The 19,407-nt window shown below is 37.5% G+C and overlaps 5 protein-coding genes across 6 annotated transcripts; 3 read left to right on the top strand and 2 right to left on the bottom strand.

Moving 5' to 3' along the window:
* Positions 1 to 865: 865 nt before the first annotated feature.
* On the bottom strand, positions 866 to 4,419 carry LOC18605681 (Tetratricopeptide repeat (TPR)-like superfamily protein). Of its 2 annotated transcripts, none has more exons than XM_018117429.2 (2): positions 1,665 to 4,419; positions 866 to 1,376 (listed from the first exon to the last, which is right to left on the bottom strand). In XM_018117429.2, exon 1 carries the CDS (start codon positions 4,136 to 4,138, stop codon positions 2,105 to 2,107), a length of 2,034 nt encoding a protein of 677 aa, XP_017972918.2. In that variant the 5' UTR covers positions 4,139 to 4,419; the 3' UTR covers positions 866 to 1,376; positions 1,665 to 2,104. The 2 variants fall into 2 exon arrangements, with proteins under 2 accessions (XP_017972918.2, XP_007038898.3); XM_007038836.3 differs by having other exon boundaries at positions 866 to 1,472.
* A 47-nt stretch (positions 4,420 to 4,466) lies between these two features.
* Positions 4,467 to 8,471, bottom strand: LOC18605690 (LIM domain protein). The gene is made up of 3 exons (XM_018117391.2): positions 6,057 to 8,471; positions 5,701 to 5,892; positions 4,467 to 5,322 (listed from the first exon to the last, which is right to left on the bottom strand). The coding sequence occupies exons 1-3, from the start codon at positions 8,333 to 8,335 to the stop codon at positions 4,749 to 4,751; spliced, it is 3,045 nt and encodes a 1,014-aa protein (XP_017972880.2). The 5' UTR covers positions 8,336 to 8,471; the 3' UTR covers positions 4,467 to 4,748.
* A 2,330-nt stretch (positions 8,472 to 10,801) lies between these two features.
* On the top strand, positions 10,802 to 12,086 carry LOC18605691 (pectate lyase 1-like). The gene is made up of 3 exons (XM_007038850.3): positions 10,802 to 11,499; positions 11,630 to 11,765; positions 11,862 to 12,086. The coding sequence occupies exons 1-3, from the start codon at positions 10,802 to 10,804 to the stop codon at positions 12,084 to 12,086; spliced, it is 1,059 nt and encodes a 352-aa protein (XP_007038912.3).
* A 2,567-nt stretch (positions 12,087 to 14,653) lies between these two features.
* Positions 14,654 to 15,983, top strand: LOC18605692 (pectate lyase 1-like). Its single transcript, XM_007038851.3, has 3 exons — positions 14,654 to 15,351; positions 15,472 to 15,607; positions 15,703 to 15,983. The coding sequence occupies exons 1-3, from the start codon at positions 14,654 to 14,656 to the stop codon at positions 15,925 to 15,927; spliced, it is 1,059 nt and encodes a 352-aa protein (XP_007038913.3). The 3' UTR covers positions 15,928 to 15,983.
* Positions 15,984 to 17,043: 1,060 nt separating this feature from the next.
* LOC18605693 (tRNA dimethylallyltransferase) lies at positions 17,044 to 19,336 on the top strand. Its single transcript, XM_007038852.3, has 2 exons — positions 17,044 to 17,625; positions 19,073 to 19,336. Exons 1-2 carry the CDS (start codon positions 17,234 to 17,236, stop codon positions 19,176 to 19,178), a joined length of 498 nt encoding a protein of 165 aa, XP_007038914.3. The 5' UTR covers positions 17,044 to 17,233; the 3' UTR covers positions 19,179 to 19,336.
* Positions 19,337 to 19,407: the final 71 nt, after the last annotated feature.

Here is a 19,407-nt window from a genome sequence, read left to right on the forward strand (position 1 = left end):
CGGGTTTCTACGTACTAGCGTATCTCATGGACATTTTTCTTCCAGTGTGATGGTATGAAAGCTTTCATGGTAGCTAGCTTTCAATGAGTTATGGGTTATGAAATTTCAATAATTATGAACAATGAACATTCATACAAAGAATTTTCTTTCTACATTAACTTGTATTAAGATGAAGGTTGAAAATGCTAAATAGTTTTGAATTAAAAGTAATAATTTATGAAATTAATAAAGTAACACATGTCATTATCAATTTGGAACCAAAAACATGTGAAAGAATCCCTTTACTAGGATACAAAAATGAGATAAGCAGGTTTGTTATGATTTCTTTTTTTTGCCTTGTTTTATTCTATAAATTAAATTCTGAAGTAAGGTTTTAAATTTCAAATCTCATTCCTTAAAAGTGAGATATTGGTTTATCCAATCGGATGTGGGTAATTAGAGTTTTACATTTCAAATGAATTGTGCAGAGGTGGGCTCCCTATTGTGGAAACTTTTGATGCCTCTTCCTCATACAAGGATGTAATTTCTACTCTGTAGTTATTGAGCAAAGAAACAAACTTTCCACTCCGTAGTCTGCATTTCATGTGGAAAAAATGAGGTGAAAAGCAGAAGGTCAATAAATTTAATGCTCCACTTCTTTTTCTTCATTTTTTTCTTTTAATGTTTGACCGTTTGAGCAGGGGTTTACGATTAGTGGAAGACAACTAGCTAGTCAAGTCAACTATGGCGTACATCCAGAACGGGAAGACCCGAGTGTGCAAAATGCCAAAATGCTTGGGTAAGTGCCAAGTTTTCAGCTCTTGATTTTCCACCAGAAGTACTTATTAGAACCCACTTATAATATAATTTAGATGGATAACTAGTATTTAATATTAAATCTTTGATAAATATCAAATATTAATATTCCAAATGGTACATTTAGAAATTAACATTGATTAATTACTGGATTGAATTAAGTAATTACTTATGAATCGTCAAGGGGTACACAGTCTAAAGACATTTCCCTGAACAATCAATAATGTTCCACTAATTCATTTGACAAATTAGCATACAACCATCAAGTTTGACTTCCAACCAGCCACTCACTAACAATTAGTAAGATGAGAAGCAAGCTTCAGGTCATCTGAAACAGTCCGCACTCTACAGCTCTGTTCCTATACTGGTTGAGAAGCGGTTCCTCTTGCGTGGTCTTCACCCATCAGCCGGTCAGACATGTCTCCAATCAACTTGCCAACCCCACTCTGCCTGGGATGCCCAAAGGTCTTTATGGGAGTGCAATTTGAACTAACCTGATGGAGGTGGTCACTTGACTGGGATAGCTGCAAATGTAGTTTCTCTCATGGGAAAACAGATACTCGATTGGTTGTAAGTCCTGCCTGCATGAGGAGTACCAATGAGAATTCAACAGAATCGGAGCCATGACCACCACCCTAATCAGAAGTTTAATACACTTGTTCCCGCAAAAATGGGCCCTAAATGTGAGTAACAATGTAAGTCCTGGCTTGTCCATATTTCATATGAGAATATAAGATAAAGGTGAGAAAGTGCAAAGAAGCAATATTTTTGGTTCACTACCAATCTACAAAGAGAACCTATCATAATCAGTGTATCTGAAGAACCATGCATAAACTCATAATAAATGATGAATATTTAACACCGCCTACCTCTCAAGATAAACTGATATTGAACCTGATGTCAAAGCTCACATTTAAGCCATACCCCCATTTCAATCATGAAGGCTTCAGAAAGAATACTGAACCGACCATGCCTTTTTAGTTCCAATGACAACAGAAGATCACTTAGAAGATGATCAAAACGGTCTTACACTGTCAAGATTTTAACTGGAACTAGAAAATTTTTACGGTCCATGCCAAAGCAAGATATGGCCACTGATCAGATCTAGGACCAGCAGTTGTGATAACTGCAACAATTAGGATCATCAGTGATTCAATTTGTCCCTTGATAAAATCATGGCACTGGCAGTCGTACTGCTAAGACCGTCGTACAACAATGTCATGCCAGGTGTGGTTTAAACAATGGACAACTGATGCCTTTTGCTTATAATCCAATATATTGCAAATTCTGAGGCACCTGTCCAAATTGATCACCAGTAATCTCCACATGAGCAAACACCATTCTGGAAATGGTGAAACCGATAAGTATCCCTAACTACGATTTCACGTTCAGCAATTTGTGAAATGAGCTTAGCAGCAATATGGCAATCCCCACAGATACGAAGATTCTTGGTTATTCTAATAGGTGTGCCAGGTTCAGTATTTAAAATGGCAAAAACAATAGCCAACTTCTCACTGTGAACAGCCAGATGGCATTCCTTGTCTTCCTCCTCCACATCATGAAGTGCAGAGTGAGTTTCAGGGACATAACCTGCTTCTTTCATCTTCCCCACCAGCACATCTAATTCTTCATAGATTGCCTTGGACTGTGGATGTGAGCGATCTCCAGCAAGAAAGGTATAAACCTGATTGTTGATCTCAGTATTGCTAGCACCAGCCATTTTCTTGATCCCTTTGCTCTTCATGATTGATCTAACAGTTGTAACATCTTCCCATCTACCAGCCTTTGCATATATGTTTGATAACAAGACATAATACCCAGAAGGCTCAGGTGCTAACTGAAAAAGATGATCAGCAGCAAGGAGCCCGATATACATGTTAGAGTGCATCCAACAGGCACCCAATAAAGTTCCCCATACTCTTTCAGTAGGTTCTATTGGCATCTGTCTGATGAAATTATAGGCTTCCTCTACTTGCCCAGAACGTCCAAGTAGGTCCACCATACAAGCAAAGTGTTCTACACTTGGAATAATCTTATATTGTTCTGTCATCAAGTTAAAGAAATGCCACCCCTGTTCCAATAGTCCCGCATGGCTACAAGCCGAAAGAACTGAGACGAATGCTATGGAATCTGGAGTAAGGCCAGAATCCTGCATTTCAGAGAAAAGAGCCACAGCACTGTAACCTTGGCCACTCATCCCATAAGCGGAGATCAGAGAAGTCCAGGACACAATATCCCGAAACTTCATCTGATCAAACACTGCCTTTGCTTCTTGTAAGCATCCACACTTTGCATACATGTCAATCAATGCATTCTCCAATGCCAAATTCGGGAGGAGTTTCTTCCTCTCTACATATTCATGAATTCGTCTTCCTAGAAAAATAGCCGAAAGATCTCCACAAGCAGGAAGGACACTAGCAATAGTAAAAGAATCCGGTTCTATCCCACATGCCTCCATCTGTGAATATAAATCAACAGCTTCAGTTGACAATAAATTATTCACGAAAACTGCAATCATCACATTCCAAGAAACCAAACTCTTTCTAGCCAACTTCCAAAACATTTCTTTAACGTACAAAATATTATCAGAACAAGTGTTAGTCACAGCCGGCAAGAGGCTGGACATAGTCCCAGCATCAGCTTTTATCCTCAATAACTCCATTTCCCTACAAACATCCAATGCATTATCAAAACATCCATTTTGAGCGTACCCAGAAACCATTGAATTCCAAGAAACCACATCTCTAATTGGCATTTCATCAAGAACTCGCCGTGCTTCCACCAAACATCTACACTTTGAATACATAGAAACCAGCCCATTCCCTGTAAAAAGATTTAGGTCAAGACCAACTTTAATCACAGCACTATGAATTTGCAAACCAACCCGCAAATTATCTGACCCGGAACAAGCCTTCAAGACACAAGGGTAAGTATAATGATCTGGACTAACGCCATGGCTAGACATTTCTTTGAATATAAGAAGAGCATCGTGATAGCAACGGTTGTTTACATAGCTTCTTATCGTGACGTTAAAGAAAACGATGTTCTTTTCAGTGATTTCATCGAATATGTGGCGTGTGACTGTTGGCTCTCCGCAAGCCGCAAAGGCTCTCATCAGTTTGATGCGGAGAGATGGGTTGAAGCGAAGATATTGGTCTTTGAATATCCTGGAATGGAGTTTTTTAAGTGTTTTGACATCTGGGTACTGGTCCAATAAGTTACCACAAAGGTGTTCATTGAGGATAAGGGGAGGAAATTCAGGTTTTGGGGGTGATGAAGGAGCTAAATCCTTTAGTTGCTTGGCAGTTGAGAAATGGCGGCAGGGAGGAGTGATAGTTCTCATTAGCTGATGTGGATTTTTGAAAGCAAGATTGAAGATTTAAGACAGGCATACGTTCTATGGTACACAAAAAAAGCTGGGCTGCCTAAAGCTCCAGCATAGGCCGGCCGGGGAGCTTGTCCCAAGGGTTTTAAAGGGCTAGGCACGTAGCTTAAATTTAAAATTCTTACAAGTGGAACGAAAGCTTTAATAAGCTTAAAACAAGCACGTTTTGGATTCCTTTGTCACAGCATAGATTCAGAAGAAAGAAGTCAAAGCCTACGCACAAATGTGAAAAGGCAGCCAATGTAAGAATATTTAAAATATAAAAATAAAAAATAAAACATGCCTGTACAAACAATTAACAATAGACCTCTTATATGACGTTTAAGTTGTAAGTTTACATGAACAAACTAACCTTATGTACGGTTACTCAGGGATAAAACAAATTCTAACTATTTCACAAACAATTAGAGGTTGTGATTAAGATAAACCCGTCTGGTTAAATTTTGCAATGTTAAATTGGCGTATTGATGGCAGCAAACTTTCCTTACGGGGGCCCCAGCAACCTTTCATGTACTGTGTAGTCTGTGTCATAGGCATCCTGTCAACTACAGGAGAAAAGCCTTGATTCTTACTGTATATCATCTTGAAACAAGGCCTTTGAGACAGAACCGTGAGAGTGAGCTCCGCAGTCTCTATGGCCTTCTTCCTCATCAATGCCAATCCGACGAGGGGATGACCGCTTCTTTTCTGTTATTGGGGTCTCACATACCATGTCATAGTTTGCTCTGCTACAGTTCTTCCTTTTTGACAGTTTTCGAAGAGGTTCAGACTTGAGTTTCATTGCCTTCGGCTGCTTTGGAACCCAAACTCTCTGCAAATGTGGCATCCAACTTGTGAAAGATGAAAACCGCCGAGCTCTCTCTCTCCTCTCTTGAGCCTCAATTAATTTCTGAGCATGCTCCTTAGTCCTAATCACTTGGGGACTTCTATTATCATTTTTATGCACTTGAGGGGACTCGTCTCCTATTGAGACTGGTTCATTATTTCTGTAGTTTACATCTTTCTCCGGTTTTTCTTTCCAGGACTGGTTACTGCCCTCACTGTTGAGTAAATGATTAGGCAATTCATCCTCATCATCAAACAGCAACAAATCCATCTTCGTATAGATTTTATCAACTACATCTCTGAGAGATTGATAATACCTGAAATTATGTATTTCAAACTTTATTTAGTATCTCTCCCTAGAACTTTTCTTACAAGCAAAAATAGGCTTCTTCGACAAGGAAAAGACCATTAATGGTTAAACTCACTGTCAGTTCGGAAGAACTATGTAAAATAGCATACTGTATTTGGTACTATCCAGTTTAAGGCTAGAAGACTTATTTAGGTACGATATTCAAGATAACAAATTATATTTACTCTGATTCACCATGGCTAGCAGATATTTTGCTAAGAACTATCATATACAATCAAGGATGCTGCTTTCCGTCAATTTCTAGAGGAACAAACCATTTCTCCTTATGGTGCTAACTTATCAGTTTCAGGAGAAAAATATACATTCATAAGTCAGATATATGTACCTGCTCTTTATGATTTTTTCCACATACTTGTCAAGCCTCCAATCACCAAAAAAGCCACCCTCAAGATGGCACTGAATAGACTCCAGTAGCAAGCAAATTTGTTTTACAAACTTCTGCCTCATAGGCTCCTCAATAATTGCACCAACCTCTGATTGAAGAATCTCCATGCGAAACAAAATCTGCAATTCATATCTTGTTCTTATTAAGGAAGTTTGTGGGGCTTCGAGCCAATTGTTCACCTTTAAAAGCAAAAGAAGAACCATTGCCAAGCATAGAATGAAACAAACAAAATTCATGTTAAAAGTAAATAAAGAAACAGTGTATCATATGAATATGCAGGGGGATAAAAAGGATACTCTCTAACTATATTAAGGAAAGCAGATCCAGTAGACCTTGAATCAGATGCCTGAGAGAATGGATCCCTCCTTTTATGCATGGCAGCTATGTCCTTTGGCTCTCTCAGTAGAAGTTCGGTTAGTTCAACAGCAGCTTTGCTAGCACAAGCATCATTAGCTTTCACCACAGAGGTTTGACTTTCTGAATTGTCTTCCATTTCATGCTTTTGATATAACCAATAAATAGATGAACTCACAAGTCTCTCTGCAAAAGCCCCTAATTCTACTTCTCCAGATTCTAGCCCTTGTTTAATTTTGTTTGGGAGACTATTGAAGAAATTTTCCAAAGTTTCTGAACAAAATTCATTACCAGCTTCATCTAATATTCTGGAGGAACCTTCTCCTGCTGATGCAGAGTAAGAGGCCGGCTGTTCACTATCTTGGGGCAACTCAATTGGTCTATGATTCATTTCTTCTGTGGCATCCTGATCTGGATTGGCACTCTCTGGTATCTTCAAGCTGCAAGAACTACACTTTTTAATCTGCTTCATCCAGCATTTCAGAAATTTTAACTTCTTTGAGTTATTGCAGTTCCTAGAAAAGTAACTTTCTTCTAAATTTATCTCCAAATGTTCAGCTGCTGCATGAGAGAAGGTACTCCATGTCATCTCATGAAGCAAATGTAAGTTCTTTTTATTCTTCTTCCTTTTTGAAGCACACTTGATTGAAGGTGAGGGGTGAGATTGAGAATCCAAAATTCCAGAAGAGTGCTTGGAATCAACATTGGATTTGCTTATTTCATCGTCCCTTTTTGAAACATATGCAGCCACATCCTCCCCACGATATTCTTGTAACTTGTTGTTAGTGCAGAACTCATCATCTATGATACAAAGTATGGCTGAAGAAACAGTGAAAGGCTTCAGAATTCCTGTATGCAAATCACAATTGCCATCTGAAAGAGATACCAACGCCCAGTAACCTTCCCTATAAAGAAAACTCAAAAAAATTTGCCAAATGGGAACAGGTTTTCTCACCAATGATTCACCCATGTCCCTTGCAAGTATTTGAAGAGCCCTATCTGCAAAAAACTCACCCAAATTATCTTTTGGATCTTTCCGCGAGTTTCCCCAGTATTCTCGAACAATGATTGGATTCAAGAAGTGCCCCTCAAATTTCTCACACCCGTCATACTTCCTCACTGTCCTAACACGTAGTGTCATTACTCCATCAGAATACTGCTCAAACATGGATCTAAGCTTCTGATCATCACCTCTCATTTGTGGATTACTGAATTCAGGTGTAAACAAAACATCACCATTTTTATTTCTGGAACACATTTTAAAATGGACAAATTCAAGCTCACAGCACTTACATTCTAAGGGCTTCCCACTGGCATCTGATATCTCAAGACTCAATTGGGCATTCATCCTTCTACCAGAATCATCGTTAAAATCAAAACCACGAAAACAATTTGATGAAACCCCAATGATCGGATAAATCAAACCAAAAGGAACAAGAGCACTACCTAAAACAATTGAATCCGCAGAACAAAATCCCCAACCCAAACTCCTAATCCCACTCTCCAAAAACCCATACCCCAGATTTTCAAAATCTTCATTTTCCCACGATTGAAACTTTACATCAACCCAACAACAATGAATATCCCTACTAACAAACGCATCATTCACACTGTCAAAAACCCCAGAAAACTTATCAACAAAGGCATCCAAATTCCTCAAACATTCATCTTCCATTTCGACATCAAAAAATTCACATAAACCATTCAAGTGCCTATAAACAGGAGAGAACAAAATTACCAAATTAGACCTAATCAAATCGGAGCTATCAGAGTTGGACAGCGTACCAGCCACCGGATCAGGGATCAGTGGGTCCCAGGCATAGTCATGAACGAGTTGGCGAAGGGAGGCAGCGAGATTCAAAGCCTTAGAAGGGTTTAATGGGAAGGAGGATTTGTTTATTGTGGTGGGGAGAGAAGTGAGGAATTCAGTGAGGGAGTGGAGGGTGGAATCTGGGTGGTTGAAAGAGAGAGAGAGGGAAGTAGAAGTAGAAGGGAGTTTCGAAGATGAAAGGAGTGGGGAAAGGGAGGAAAAGAAGGGTTTGAAAGAGAAGAGAGAAGAGGAGAGAGGAGGGAAAGAGAGGAGAGTTTTGGAAGAGGAAAGGAGGGTTTTGAGGTATGGGTTTGCGTCTTGGAGATGGAGGAGTGGGTTTAAGTCAATGAGAAGGACTACGCGCTGGGTTTTGCTGTAGTCTATCAATGGGTCGACCACTTTGGCTGCCATTGAAGAATGAGAAACCAACAAGAAAACGGAGATTCTATAAAGAAATCAGGTACGGATTTGACGGGGCTTTCTCAGAGATCTATCTTTGAAACGAAAATGGAGACAAAGTTGACTGCAGAGACAATAAGGAGCGCTGCTGGATAGGCGACGGAGAAAGGAGAAAGCAGCGGAGAATGGAAATAAAACGAGCGCGTTCAGGCTTGGCGTGTGTTGGCGGGAAAAATGGCGGCAAAATAAAGAACCAAAAAACCAAATTAAAGTAAAAACCAAAACCGACGTCGTTTGGTAACATCAATAGTTAAGATTCCGGACCAGTAGACCACCTACGCATGTGAGAACTGAAACTGCAAATAAACAAAAGACAGAATGTCATTTTTTTAAAAGACATTAACCCAAACCTAAACAAATTTATATTTCCCATCTCTAGACCAAAAACAAACCCCATTAATTTGCTAGTAGACTATATATTTTACGGGTTGTTATATATATCAAATACAAATTCTTGTCAAAGTAATAGTTCAAGGCCAATTTCTTTGCTGCAAGCTATATTCTTTTACTTGTCTTCAAATTAATTAACTATAGGCCGTTCATACACTCGATTAATACCCGAGAGAACAGATATGGCAGCCGAAAAATCTCTTTAAAAGCGAAATGAATCAAAGGTGGTGGCAAAAAGTAACGGTCATTATTTTTAATTTAATTTTATTTTATTTTAAAAATGTTTTGATTCGAATCATTGATTCGATATATAATTTTGTATGATTATTTTTTAATTATTTTTATATAAAATTTTGAATTTGTCACTGTTGATGATGATAATCATGTACTCATTTTTCATTTTTAGATATAATATATATAGTGTTAATGTTTAATTAATCATTCACTTTATCCGTAAATATAACAAAATGACAATCTTTGAAAGAATTCATAAATTTATCAAATTAAAAAAGCGTGTACAGATGAAATAAGGAAGCAAATTAAGAGAAACAGCCCATAACAACCATTGCAACCAAATTAAATCTTTGTTTCTCTCAACGTCTTGCTTTGCAACAGAATCCGCTCTATGGTTACTGTATACACAAATAAGCATGCTCAAAATATTCTCAGAAAGCATACTTCGGTTAGTTGCCTAGGATATATAAAAAATGGATTTGCCTAATTTATTATTATTAAATTTCTACTATTTTAATTTTAAAATATTTAGTATAAATTGATTTATCAAAAAGCCCCGTGCCTCTCCATTTTGAGGGCTTATTCGATGGTGCGACTCGTTCCGCACCTCTTCCTTTAAAAACTTCTTGGTCTCAAACAAAAATGGAGTTAATTTCTAAATAAACTAATTACGTACCTCTAATTAGGGGTGAGTATCGGTCGGTTTCGATTTCGATAAGAACCGAAATTGACAGAAACCGAAGTTCTTTACGATCGACTGAGATCAATCGATTGTAAAGAAAAACCGATCAACCAAAACCGATTTCGATTTTGATCAGTTTTGGTCGGTTGGAGGGTGGATGGGCTTGACTGCACTGAGCAAGTTAGAAGTTTCTTGCTGCAACGAGAATGCAAGTTGGCTGTAGCGAGAAACAAGGCAGAATTAACAGAAAGTTCCACAAATCACAAAACCCATGAAAATACAAAAAATTTGAATTTTATTATTCACAGAGCAAGTATAATCTGTCAACTACTCAAGTTCTTCAACATTGTATATACCTTGAGGCTTGAACAAAGGGAAGATGAGTAGATGATAGCAACTGCAAGAGACGACCGACGACTGGCAAGGAGTATGGCAACGGCAGCAAGGGGTCGACGACGACAATTGATGAGGACCAAGGAAGAAGCCAAGAAGGTTTTCTGGGTTTCAAAGGGAAAAAAGGGGTTGATTTGATGAGTGTATACAACAATCGGGGAAAAGAAAGAAGACAAAATGGGATTAAAGAGGCTAAAAATTAAATTTCACCCCTCCTCTCGGTTTTTCGATCGACTCAGGTGGGGAGGCAGTGTCGTCGGTGACCGAACCATGAAGCATTAAAATCGACGATTAAAGTTGACCTCTCAAATCAACACTGAATAACCGAGTCGACTGTGACCGCCAACGTCGATTCCAGTCGGTTGCACGATTGCAACCGACCGGTGCTCTCCCCTAGCTCCAACTATTGGAGTAGGATAAAAACAGCAATAACCTTTCACCTTTCTATCCGTAGCATCATAAACCTCTTATAACTCCCTCTACCTTTACTCCATAACCAGACTAAACAAAATCACAACCTTTCGCTATCTTATTTGGCGTCTTTTGCTGTATAAAGCCACCTCTCCCTCCCACTCTTCTTCCATCTTTCATATCTACAAAAATTGGAAGAAGAAAGAAATCAAAAACAAAAGAATTCGACAATGGCTACATCGTGGTGCTTCACATTGGCCATTTTCGTGGTCATTCTCTTGGCAAGTCCTAATGCTAGTTTGGCTACGATGAATGTGATTGATAAATGCTGGAGAGGGAATCCTCGATGGCGGAGTCAACGGCAACAGCTGGCCACGTGCTCCGTTGGTTTTTCAGGCAAAATGACTAACAACATTGGCAAAGGTGTTATACTCTATAAGGTCACCGATCCTTCTGATGACCCTTTAAACCCGAAGCCGGGGACCCTTAGTCATGGAGCCACCATGATCAAGGGAAAAGTATGGATTACTTTCAAAAGGAACATGCACATCACACTCCAGAGGCCACTTCTCATTAGCAGCTTCACCGCCATCGACGGCCGTGGCGTTAACGTTCATGTTACTGGCGCAGGGTGTCTTCTGGTGTATCAAGCAACGGATGTGATCATCCATGGGTTGCATATCCACCATTGCAAGTCCCAGCCACCTAGCTCTGTGATGGGTCCAGATTCAAAGGTGATAACGGTTGGTCAGATGGACGGGGATGCGATCAGATTGGTCACAGCAAAGAAAGTGTGGATAGATCACAATACGTTGTACGATTGCCAAGATGATCTCCTTGATGTCACTCGTGGTTCCACCGATGTTACCGTCTCGAACAACTGGTTCAGAAATCAGGACAAAGTTATGCTTCTTGGGCATGATGACGGCCATTTGAGAGACAGGAACATGAAGGCTACTGTCATCTTTAACCATTTTGGACCTAATTGCTACCAACGAATGCCAAGGTAATCAATAAGCCCCAAGCCAGAATCTGGGGAAAGACGTGACAATTTTACTTGTTATCTCTCAGTAAACTTAATTATTAAATTGCATATTCATATCACTAAATCTCACTGTAATATTAACGCATTTCAGAGTCGGCCACGGGTACGCGCATGTGGCCAACAATCTCTACCAAGGATGGGAACAATGTGCCGCCGGGGGAAGCATGAGGCCCAGCATTAAGAGTGAAGCCAACTATTTCATTGCTCCAAAACTGGGCAACAAGGAGGCAATTAATACCAGCACTAATATTTCTGTTTTGTGAAACACTTGGCTTCGAATTTGAATTAATTGCTGATCCTGAATCCAAATTACATTGAAATAGGTAACATGGAGACAAGGCAACCGGCAGGACAAAGCTTCATGGAAATTCTATTCTGTGGGGGATATATTCGAAAATGGAGCATCTTTCAGTAGTCAAACAGGTCTAGGTGGGGCGAAGCGTTATTATAACCAGGAACAGAGTTTTAAGGTTGCCGATGCTAGATTAGTTAGTGAATTGACAAGGTCATCAGGTGTTCTAAAATGCTCCAGGACCTTGAGATGCTAAGTCCAATGAGAAAAAGGCTGAACTAGTGCTACACAATAAATTCATTGTTTTAAGTACTTGTTCCAATTAGTATTATGATGTCTGTGCGAGGGAGGGGGCATATTGTAGTTGTCAACTACATTGCAGTCAACACTACTCAGTGTTCTGGCACTGCAAATAATGTACCTTGACCATCAGAACTATTGAATATCTGCTATAAGCCTAATAAGCTTTTGGCAGGGATTAAATTCCCATCTTTAGTTCACCTTTTTCATTTGAATTTATTTGGTTTCAAATTTGTATATTAATTAACAATTTGTGAAAATTAGTTATAATATATGCATAGAGACTTAAGCTTATATTTGTGACGTAATTTTTTTTATCAAAATCATGAGATCGAAGAAAAAACACTCAAAAATACGAGACCACGTTGTTGGGAAGGTGGTTTGTTTTTCAAGCAAGCCATTGAAAAAGTATAATTTAAAGAAATTAGGGAAATTCATATAAATGATATAGAATCAAGAAATAAATAGATAAAAGCTTATATAGCAAAGGAGATTTCGACAAGACAAAAGATAAGGAGACCTGCGCTTGAAGCCTTGAACTAATTTATAGTAGCTCTCAGCACTTAAAAGAACATATTCATTTATATGTGCATGGCAAAAACTCTCAAATTACTGCATTAATCATAAATGGAATAAATACAAATAATCATTTTCTTTGTTTTAAACAAAAAATAATCTTTTTCTTGAAGATAGAGTATATATAAATCCGTTTTGATTGTATGAAAAAGCATGTTATATTTTCCCCGTTTTATTATTTTATTTTTTTAATATATTGTTTTTTCTTAAACAATATAATTTGTTGATCTCTTTTAATTAGCTTTGTCGAGTGAATAAAAAAATGTTTGATCCTACACTTAATGAAATCTATAGCACAAATTTTCTATAAATTCAGATTGATTATTGTCACTTATTGACCTTAGTTCCAATGATAAGAAAAATAAGTTATAAGTGAAAATTCTAAATTCAAACTGTAATTACAATTAAAATCTCTATCTTTTTATTATTTTCTCTGTTTTAAAATTTTTGTTCCTTTATTATTTTTATGTATATTGAAACTTTGATTTTTGTGTAATAATTTATAATATAAATTCAATTTTTTACAATATTGATGTATAATTTTTTTTATCATCAAAAAATGGAAAAAATGAAAAATCAATTTGTAATATTAAAAAATAAAAATATTTTTAAAAACTTAGAAACCAATTTTCCTCTTTATTGCTAAAATATTAACAACTCAAAAAGTTATTGATTCCAACCCTGCCAAATTTCACTACTGAAAAGCAGGATTTTTTAATTTAGTACATGCATGAAGAAGATATGGGGTTTTACACTTGAAACCAGTTCAAACTCCAAAGTCCACACTTTGCCTGAAAAAAATTCATGAAATTTTCCATTTTAAAAAATTATTGTCAACCAAAAAAAGAACTGTAAATTAAGAACCCGAAAAAAATAAATGTCTGCTTCCTCTGTCTCAAAATTAATCATGGCTTGCCTTGCATCGAAGCATGGCTTAGGAGCTTAGAGTTTTATCAAAGCAGAGAGGACCGTGCTGTTAGGTTGCTTGAAAAACCTAATTGGCATGCCCAGTTGTCTCTTGATGTCACTGATCTTTATATAAGTTGTGACCATTTTCTTTTAGGATTGTAAGCGGGTTTCTTTGTCTGGGTTTTTTTTTTTTTGTGTGTTTTAACTATTTGTTTAGTCACAGCAAAAAAAAAAAAAACTATTTGTTTAGTTTGAGATGGATATGTTTATTTAGATTGAATATTGATTGGGTTTCAAGAATTTTTGAAATGGTGTAAATTGGTATTTCTCCTGGCAAATTACATATACAAGAGTAGAATTTATTGGTATAATTTAATTGAATAAGGTAGCTGGTGGTTTACTGAAAGTATAATTCTGATAAGGGGCAACGTGTATTTGCTGTATCCGCGAGTAAAACTCTAGGAAAAACCACAATACAACAAACTGAGAGCTGCATGAGATCAGAAACATCGTCCCCCTCTTGCCTTTTTACGCCCTTGCTGCGGCTGTTTATCGAGGATATTATATTTCTCCATCATTTTTGGCTAGACGGCTGTGCCTAAGTTCTATTTTGAGGGCTTATTCGTTGTTACCCTTCACTAAGCACCTTTTCCTTTAAAAAACTTCTTTGTCTCAAAACAAAAATGGAGTTAATTCCTAAATAAACTAAGTACGTAGCTCCAACTATTGGTGTAGGATAAAAACAGCAATAACCTTCACCTTTCTATTCGTAGCATCATAAACTTCTTATACCTCCCTCTACCGTTACTTCATAACCAGACTAAACAAAATCACAACCTTTCGCTGTCTTATTTGGCATCGTTTGCTGTATAAAGCCACCTCTCCCTCTCACTCTTCTTCCATCCTTCCTATCTACAAAAATTGGAAGACAAAAGAAATCAAGAACAAAAGAATTCAACAATGGCTACATCTTGGTGCTTCACATTGGCCATTTTCGTGGTCATTCTCTTGGCAAGTCCTAATGCTAGTTTGGCTACGATGAATGTTATTGATAAATGCTGGAGAGGGAATCCTCGTTGGCGGAATCAACGGCAACAGCTGGCCACGTGCTCCGTTGGTTTCTCGGGCAAAATGACTAACAACATTGGCAAAGGTGTTATACGCTATAAGGTCACTGATCCCTCTGATGACCCCCTAAACCCGAAGCCAGGGACCCTTCGTCATGGAGCCACCATGATCAAGGGAAAAGTATGGATTACTTTCAAAAGGAACATGAACATCACACTCCAGAGGCCACTTCTCATTAGCAGCTTCACCGCCATCGACGGCCGTGGCGTTAACGTTCATGTTACTGGGGCAGGGTGTCTTCTGGTGTATCAAGCAACGGATGTGATCATCCATGGGTTGCATATCCACCATTGCAAGTCCCAGCCACCTAGCTCTGTGATGGGTCCAGCTTCAAAGGTGATACCGCTTGGTCAGATGGATGGGGATGCGATCCGATTGGTCACAGCAAAGAAAGTGTGGATAGATCACAATACGTTGTACGATTGCCAAGATGGTCTCCTTGATGTCACTCGCGGTTCCAACGATGTTACCATCTCGAACAACTGGTTCAGAAATCAGGACAAAGTTATGCTTCTTGGTCATGATGACGGCTATTTGAGAGACAGGAACATGAAGGTCACTGTCATCTTTAACCATTTTGGACCTAATTGCAACCAACGAATGCCAAGGTAATCAATAAGCCTAAAGCTAAAATTTGGGGTAAAGACGTGGCAATTTTAATTCTTCTATCTCAATAAACTAATTATTAAATTGCATATGAATCTCACTGTAATATTAACGAATTTTAGAGTCCGCCACGGATACGCGCATGTGGCCAACAATTTCTACCAAGGATGGGAACAATATGCCATTGGGGGAAGCATGAGGCCCAGCATTAAGAGTGAAGCCAACTATTTCATTGCTCCAAAACTGGGCAACAAGGAGGTAATTAATACCAGTACTAATATGCCTGTTTTGGGAAATACATGGCTTCGAATTTGAATTAATTGTTGATCCTGAATCCAATTACATTGAAATAGGTAACATGGAGACAAGGCAACCGGCAGGACAAAGCTTCATGGAAATTCTATTCTGTGGGGGATATATTCGAAAATGGAGCGTCTTTCAGTAGTCAAACAGGTGTGGGTGGGGCGAAGCCTTTTTATAACCAGGAACAGAATTTTAAGGTTGCCGATGCTAGATCAGTTAGTGAATTGACAAGGTCATCAGGTGTTCTAAAATGCTCCAGGACCTTGAGATGCTAAGTCCAATGAGGAAAAAGGGTGAACTAGTGCTACACAATAAATTCATTATTGTTCTAACTAGTTTTTATGCTGTTTGTGCGAGGGAGGCGGCATACTGTAGTTGTCAACTACATTACAATCAACACGTCTCATTGTTCTGGTTCTGCAAATAATGTATCTTGACCATAAGAACTATTGAATATCCACTATAAGCCTAATAAGCTTTGGGCAGCGCTTAATTTTCGACCTTTAATTCTTCTTTCTATTTGAATTTTTTTGATTCCGGAGTTTCATGTTAATTTAAAATTTGTGAAAAGTCACTATAATATATATTTGTAACGCATTTTTTGAGCAAAACTATGAGATCAAACGAAAAATATCCCAAAATTATTGTGACATCATGTATGTTGTATGAAAAAGCATGTTAATTATATTTTCTCTATTTTATTATCTTATTTTGTAATATATTGTTTTTTCCTTAACTCATATAATCGAGTCTTTTTCCTCATATGGGTAAGACAACATATCCTAGGAACAACTGACTCTCTAAATTTCATTAGAGAGTTTAAGTTTTGTCGTTTAATTCTCTTGATCCCTTTTAATTAACTTTGTCAAGTGAATAAAAAAATGTTTGATCCTACACTTAATGATGTTATAGCACAAATTATCCACAAATTCAAATTGATTGTTGTCGTTTACTGACCTTAATTCAAATGATAAGAAAAATGAGTTGTAAGTAAATATTCTAAATTCAAACTGTAATAACAATTAAAATCTCTATCTTTTTTTATATGACCCTCTGTATTCTAAAATTTTTTTTCCTTTTTTAATTTTACGTATATTAAAAAAACTCTGGTTTTGTATATTAATTTATAATATAAATTCAATTTTTTATTGATGTATAATTTTTTTATCATCAAAAAGTGGAAAAATGAAAAAACAATTTGTAATATAAAAAAATTAAAATATTGTGGCGTTTAATGGCTAAAAGCCCAATCGTCCTCTTTATTGCTAAACTAGTGTAATAAAATATTAACAACTGTAAAAAGTTATTGGTTCCAAGTTGCCGCCCTGACTGAGAAGCAGGATTTTTTAATTTTAGTACTTTATCTTTTTATATTTTTGAAAAAGAAAAAGAAAATACTCAAACCGGCTAACCCCAAACCCAACCGTACATGCATGAAGAAGATAATGGGGCTTGGAACCAGTTCAAACTCCAAAGTCCACACTCTGCCTGGAAAAATTCATGAAATCCTCCATTTTAAAAAATTATTATCGACCAAAAAAAGAACTATAAATTAAAATTAAAGAACCCAAAAAAGGAAGAATGTCCGCTTACTCTGTCTCAAAATTAATCATTACTGATTATCTTTCATCGGCAACCCAAGCCTCAGCTAATCCTCCAAAATTCCCCCGTTTTTCTCTTCTCCAAAAATCTCTTTCCTTTCCGCGCTGTGTTTCTCACTCCCAAAGGAAAATCGTAACCTTTGTTTCTTCTAAATCATCAGAAGCAGAGGAATTGCCAACCGCGGAAGATGAGTGGCTCAACAGACTCCCAGATAAGAACAAGCCCCTTTACTCTCACAGCTTGCCTTGCATTGAAGCATGGCTTAGGAGCTTAGGGTTTTGCCAAAGTAGAGAGGACCGTGCTGTTTGGTTGATTGAAAAACCTGATTGGCATGCCCAGTTGTCACTTGATGTCACTGATCTTTATATAAGGTAAAGCTATGACCCTTTTCTTTTTAGGATTTTAAGCGGGTTTCTTTATCTTGGTTTTTTTTGTGTTTTACTATTTGTTTAGTTTGAGATGGGTTATCTTTATTTTGCTTGCATATTGATTGGGTTTCAAGAATTTTTGAGATGGTGTGAATTGTTATTTCTCCTGGCAAATTACATAAACAAGAATATATTTTATTGGTATAATTGAATTGCATAAGGTAGCAGGTGTTGCTGAAAGTATATTCTGATAAAGGGCAACGGGCGTTTGCTGTATCCGTGAGTAAAACTCTTGGAAAAACCAGAATGGAACAACTTGAGAGCTTCATGAGATCAGAAACATAATTCTCTATCCTTTTTTGCTAGACGGCTGTTGCCTAATGTCTAATGTGGAGCAAATATTCTCTTAGGATTTTGAAGGTTATATGTTCTCAAACCCTTTCTTGTATATCGTTAGGCTAGATGTCATGAGGCAGAGGATGGCAATTGATAATGAGGATTTAGATTTTAGCACTGAACATGAATTTTATTTGATTTTTTAGGAGCTCAAACATGATATATATTTGTAGCTTAAGTTCTAATGAATAACATAAGACTAGCATATTAAATGCATAAATTTTCAGTGCTGTAGCCACGTGTAGACTAAAAGGGCTTCATTATATGTTAAAAGTGATTTATGTAGAATCGTACCAGCAACAGGGGTTGGTAATGGCAAAACTTTAGCTGACTTGACTTAGTTCTGTATGAGGTGAAATTGAACAAATTGTTCCCCAGAAAAATTAAAGTTGAAGGGATGTTCTGCATTCAAAAGCTGAAATGGAGATAGCACAGATCAAGGACAGTTGGGAAGGTTTCGCCATTTCCACGATCTATAATGATAGCACTATTTTTCATAGCACCCTGCTTACAGATCCACCTTAGATTTACAGAGCAAAAACCTTGAATTTTACATCCGCTGCTGGCTTGATGCACATTTTCTCATTTAAGCAGAATTGAGGGAGGGGATAGAAGTTCAGAACGAAGAGGGAAAGGATTCATGCTGGAAAATGATGTTAATAGTTAGAGAGCATGAGAAAAAGCTTTGTGATGTTAACTAATCGAGTTTGTAAAGGAGAACACTTTCTCTTTGGACCTTGGTTAAAATCTGATGTTTCTTTATATACCTTGGTTCTTAGGTGGAACAAGCCATGTCTTCCTCTAAAACAAACTGCTACAAGGAATCATTTCTATGTGGTAAAATCCAACAGGAGATTGTTTAAATAATTGGAAGCTTGTCGCTTCGATTATTGTTGATGTTAGTTTTATTTGATTTAATGGACTCATACATTTGAAGGTGAAACTGGCAAAGGGGAGTGAAGAAACACCAGTGAAAAGTGTTATCCATCTTCTCAACTTTTATTAAAAAATTTAATCTATGATTGGACTGACAGGATTGTATCATATGCCACAGGTACTTGAAGAGTGGACCTGGGAATCTTGAAAGAGATGTGGAAAGGAGATTTAGTTATGCATTGAGTAGAGAGGATATTGAAAATGCAATTCTTGGAGGACCATGAAGACCACTAGTTAGTTCCTGCGCATGTATAACTTCACTCAAGCAGTTGCATAGTGTTTAAGATGTCAGTTACTTTTTCCACTTCCTAAACTTTGAAAGTTTCATAGCACTGCAATCTTCTATCTCTGATCCTATTCATTTTCTCCTTTCTGGGTGAAATTATCTGCCTAATTTTTCTTACCCAACTCGCTAAGGTCACATGATGATCTTGTCTTAGTCTCTTAAATTAT

Source organism: Theobroma cacao, chromosome 3 (assembly GCF_053813885.1).
Source record: "Theobroma cacao isolate CCN51 chromosome 3, ASM5381388v1, whole genome shotgun sequence".
NCBI lineage: Eukaryota > Viridiplantae > Streptophyta > Magnoliopsida > Malvales > Malvaceae > Theobroma > Theobroma cacao.

Bases quoted from the DNA above. Each gene is read 5' to 3' on its own strand.
- LOC18605690 (XM_018117391.2), bottom strand. From the start codon at position 8,335: ATGGCAGCCAAAGTGGTCGACCCATTGATAGACTACAGCAAAACCCAG. The intron at 5,893-6,056 runs GTATCCTTTTTA...AATAAGAACAAG, and splicing joins TTCCTTAATATAGTTAGAGA to ATATGAATTGCAGATTTTGT. The intron at 5,323-5,700 runs GTACATATATCT...ACATAATTTCAG, and splicing joins GAAAAAATCATAAAGAGCAG to GTATTATCAATCTCTCAGAG.
- LOC18605692 (XM_007038851.3), top strand. From the start codon at position 14,654: ATGAATGTTATTGATAAATGCTGGAGAGGGAATCCTCGTTGGCGGAAT. The intron at 15,352-15,471 runs GTAATCAATAAG...AACGAATTTTAG, and splicing joins TGCAACCAACGAATGCCAAG to AGTCCGCCACGGATACGCGC. The intron at 15,608-15,702 runs GTAATTAATACC...ACATTGAAATAG, and splicing joins CAAAACTGGGCAACAAGGAG to GTAACATGGAGACAAGGCAA.
- LOC18605693 (XM_007038852.3), top strand. From the start codon at position 17,234: ATGTCCGCTTACTCTGTCTCAAAATTAATCATTACTGATTATCTTTCA. The intron at 17,626-19,072 runs GTAAAGCTATGA...CATATGCCACAG, and splicing joins GTCACTGATCTTTATATAAG to GTACTTGAAGAGTGGACCTG.
- LOC18605691 (XM_007038850.3), top strand. From the start codon at position 10,802: ATGAATGTGATTGATAAATGCTGGAGAGGGAATCCTCGATGGCGGAGT. The intron at 11,500-11,629 runs GTAATCAATAAG...AACGCATTTCAG, and splicing joins TGCTACCAACGAATGCCAAG to AGTCGGCCACGGGTACGCGC. The intron at 11,766-11,861 runs GCAATTAATACC...ACATTGAAATAG, and splicing joins CAAAACTGGGCAACAAGGAG to GTAACATGGAGACAAGGCAA.
- LOC18605681 (XM_018117429.2), bottom strand. From the start codon at position 4,138: ATGAGAACTATCACTCCTCCCTGCCGCCATTTCTCAACTGCCAAGCAA.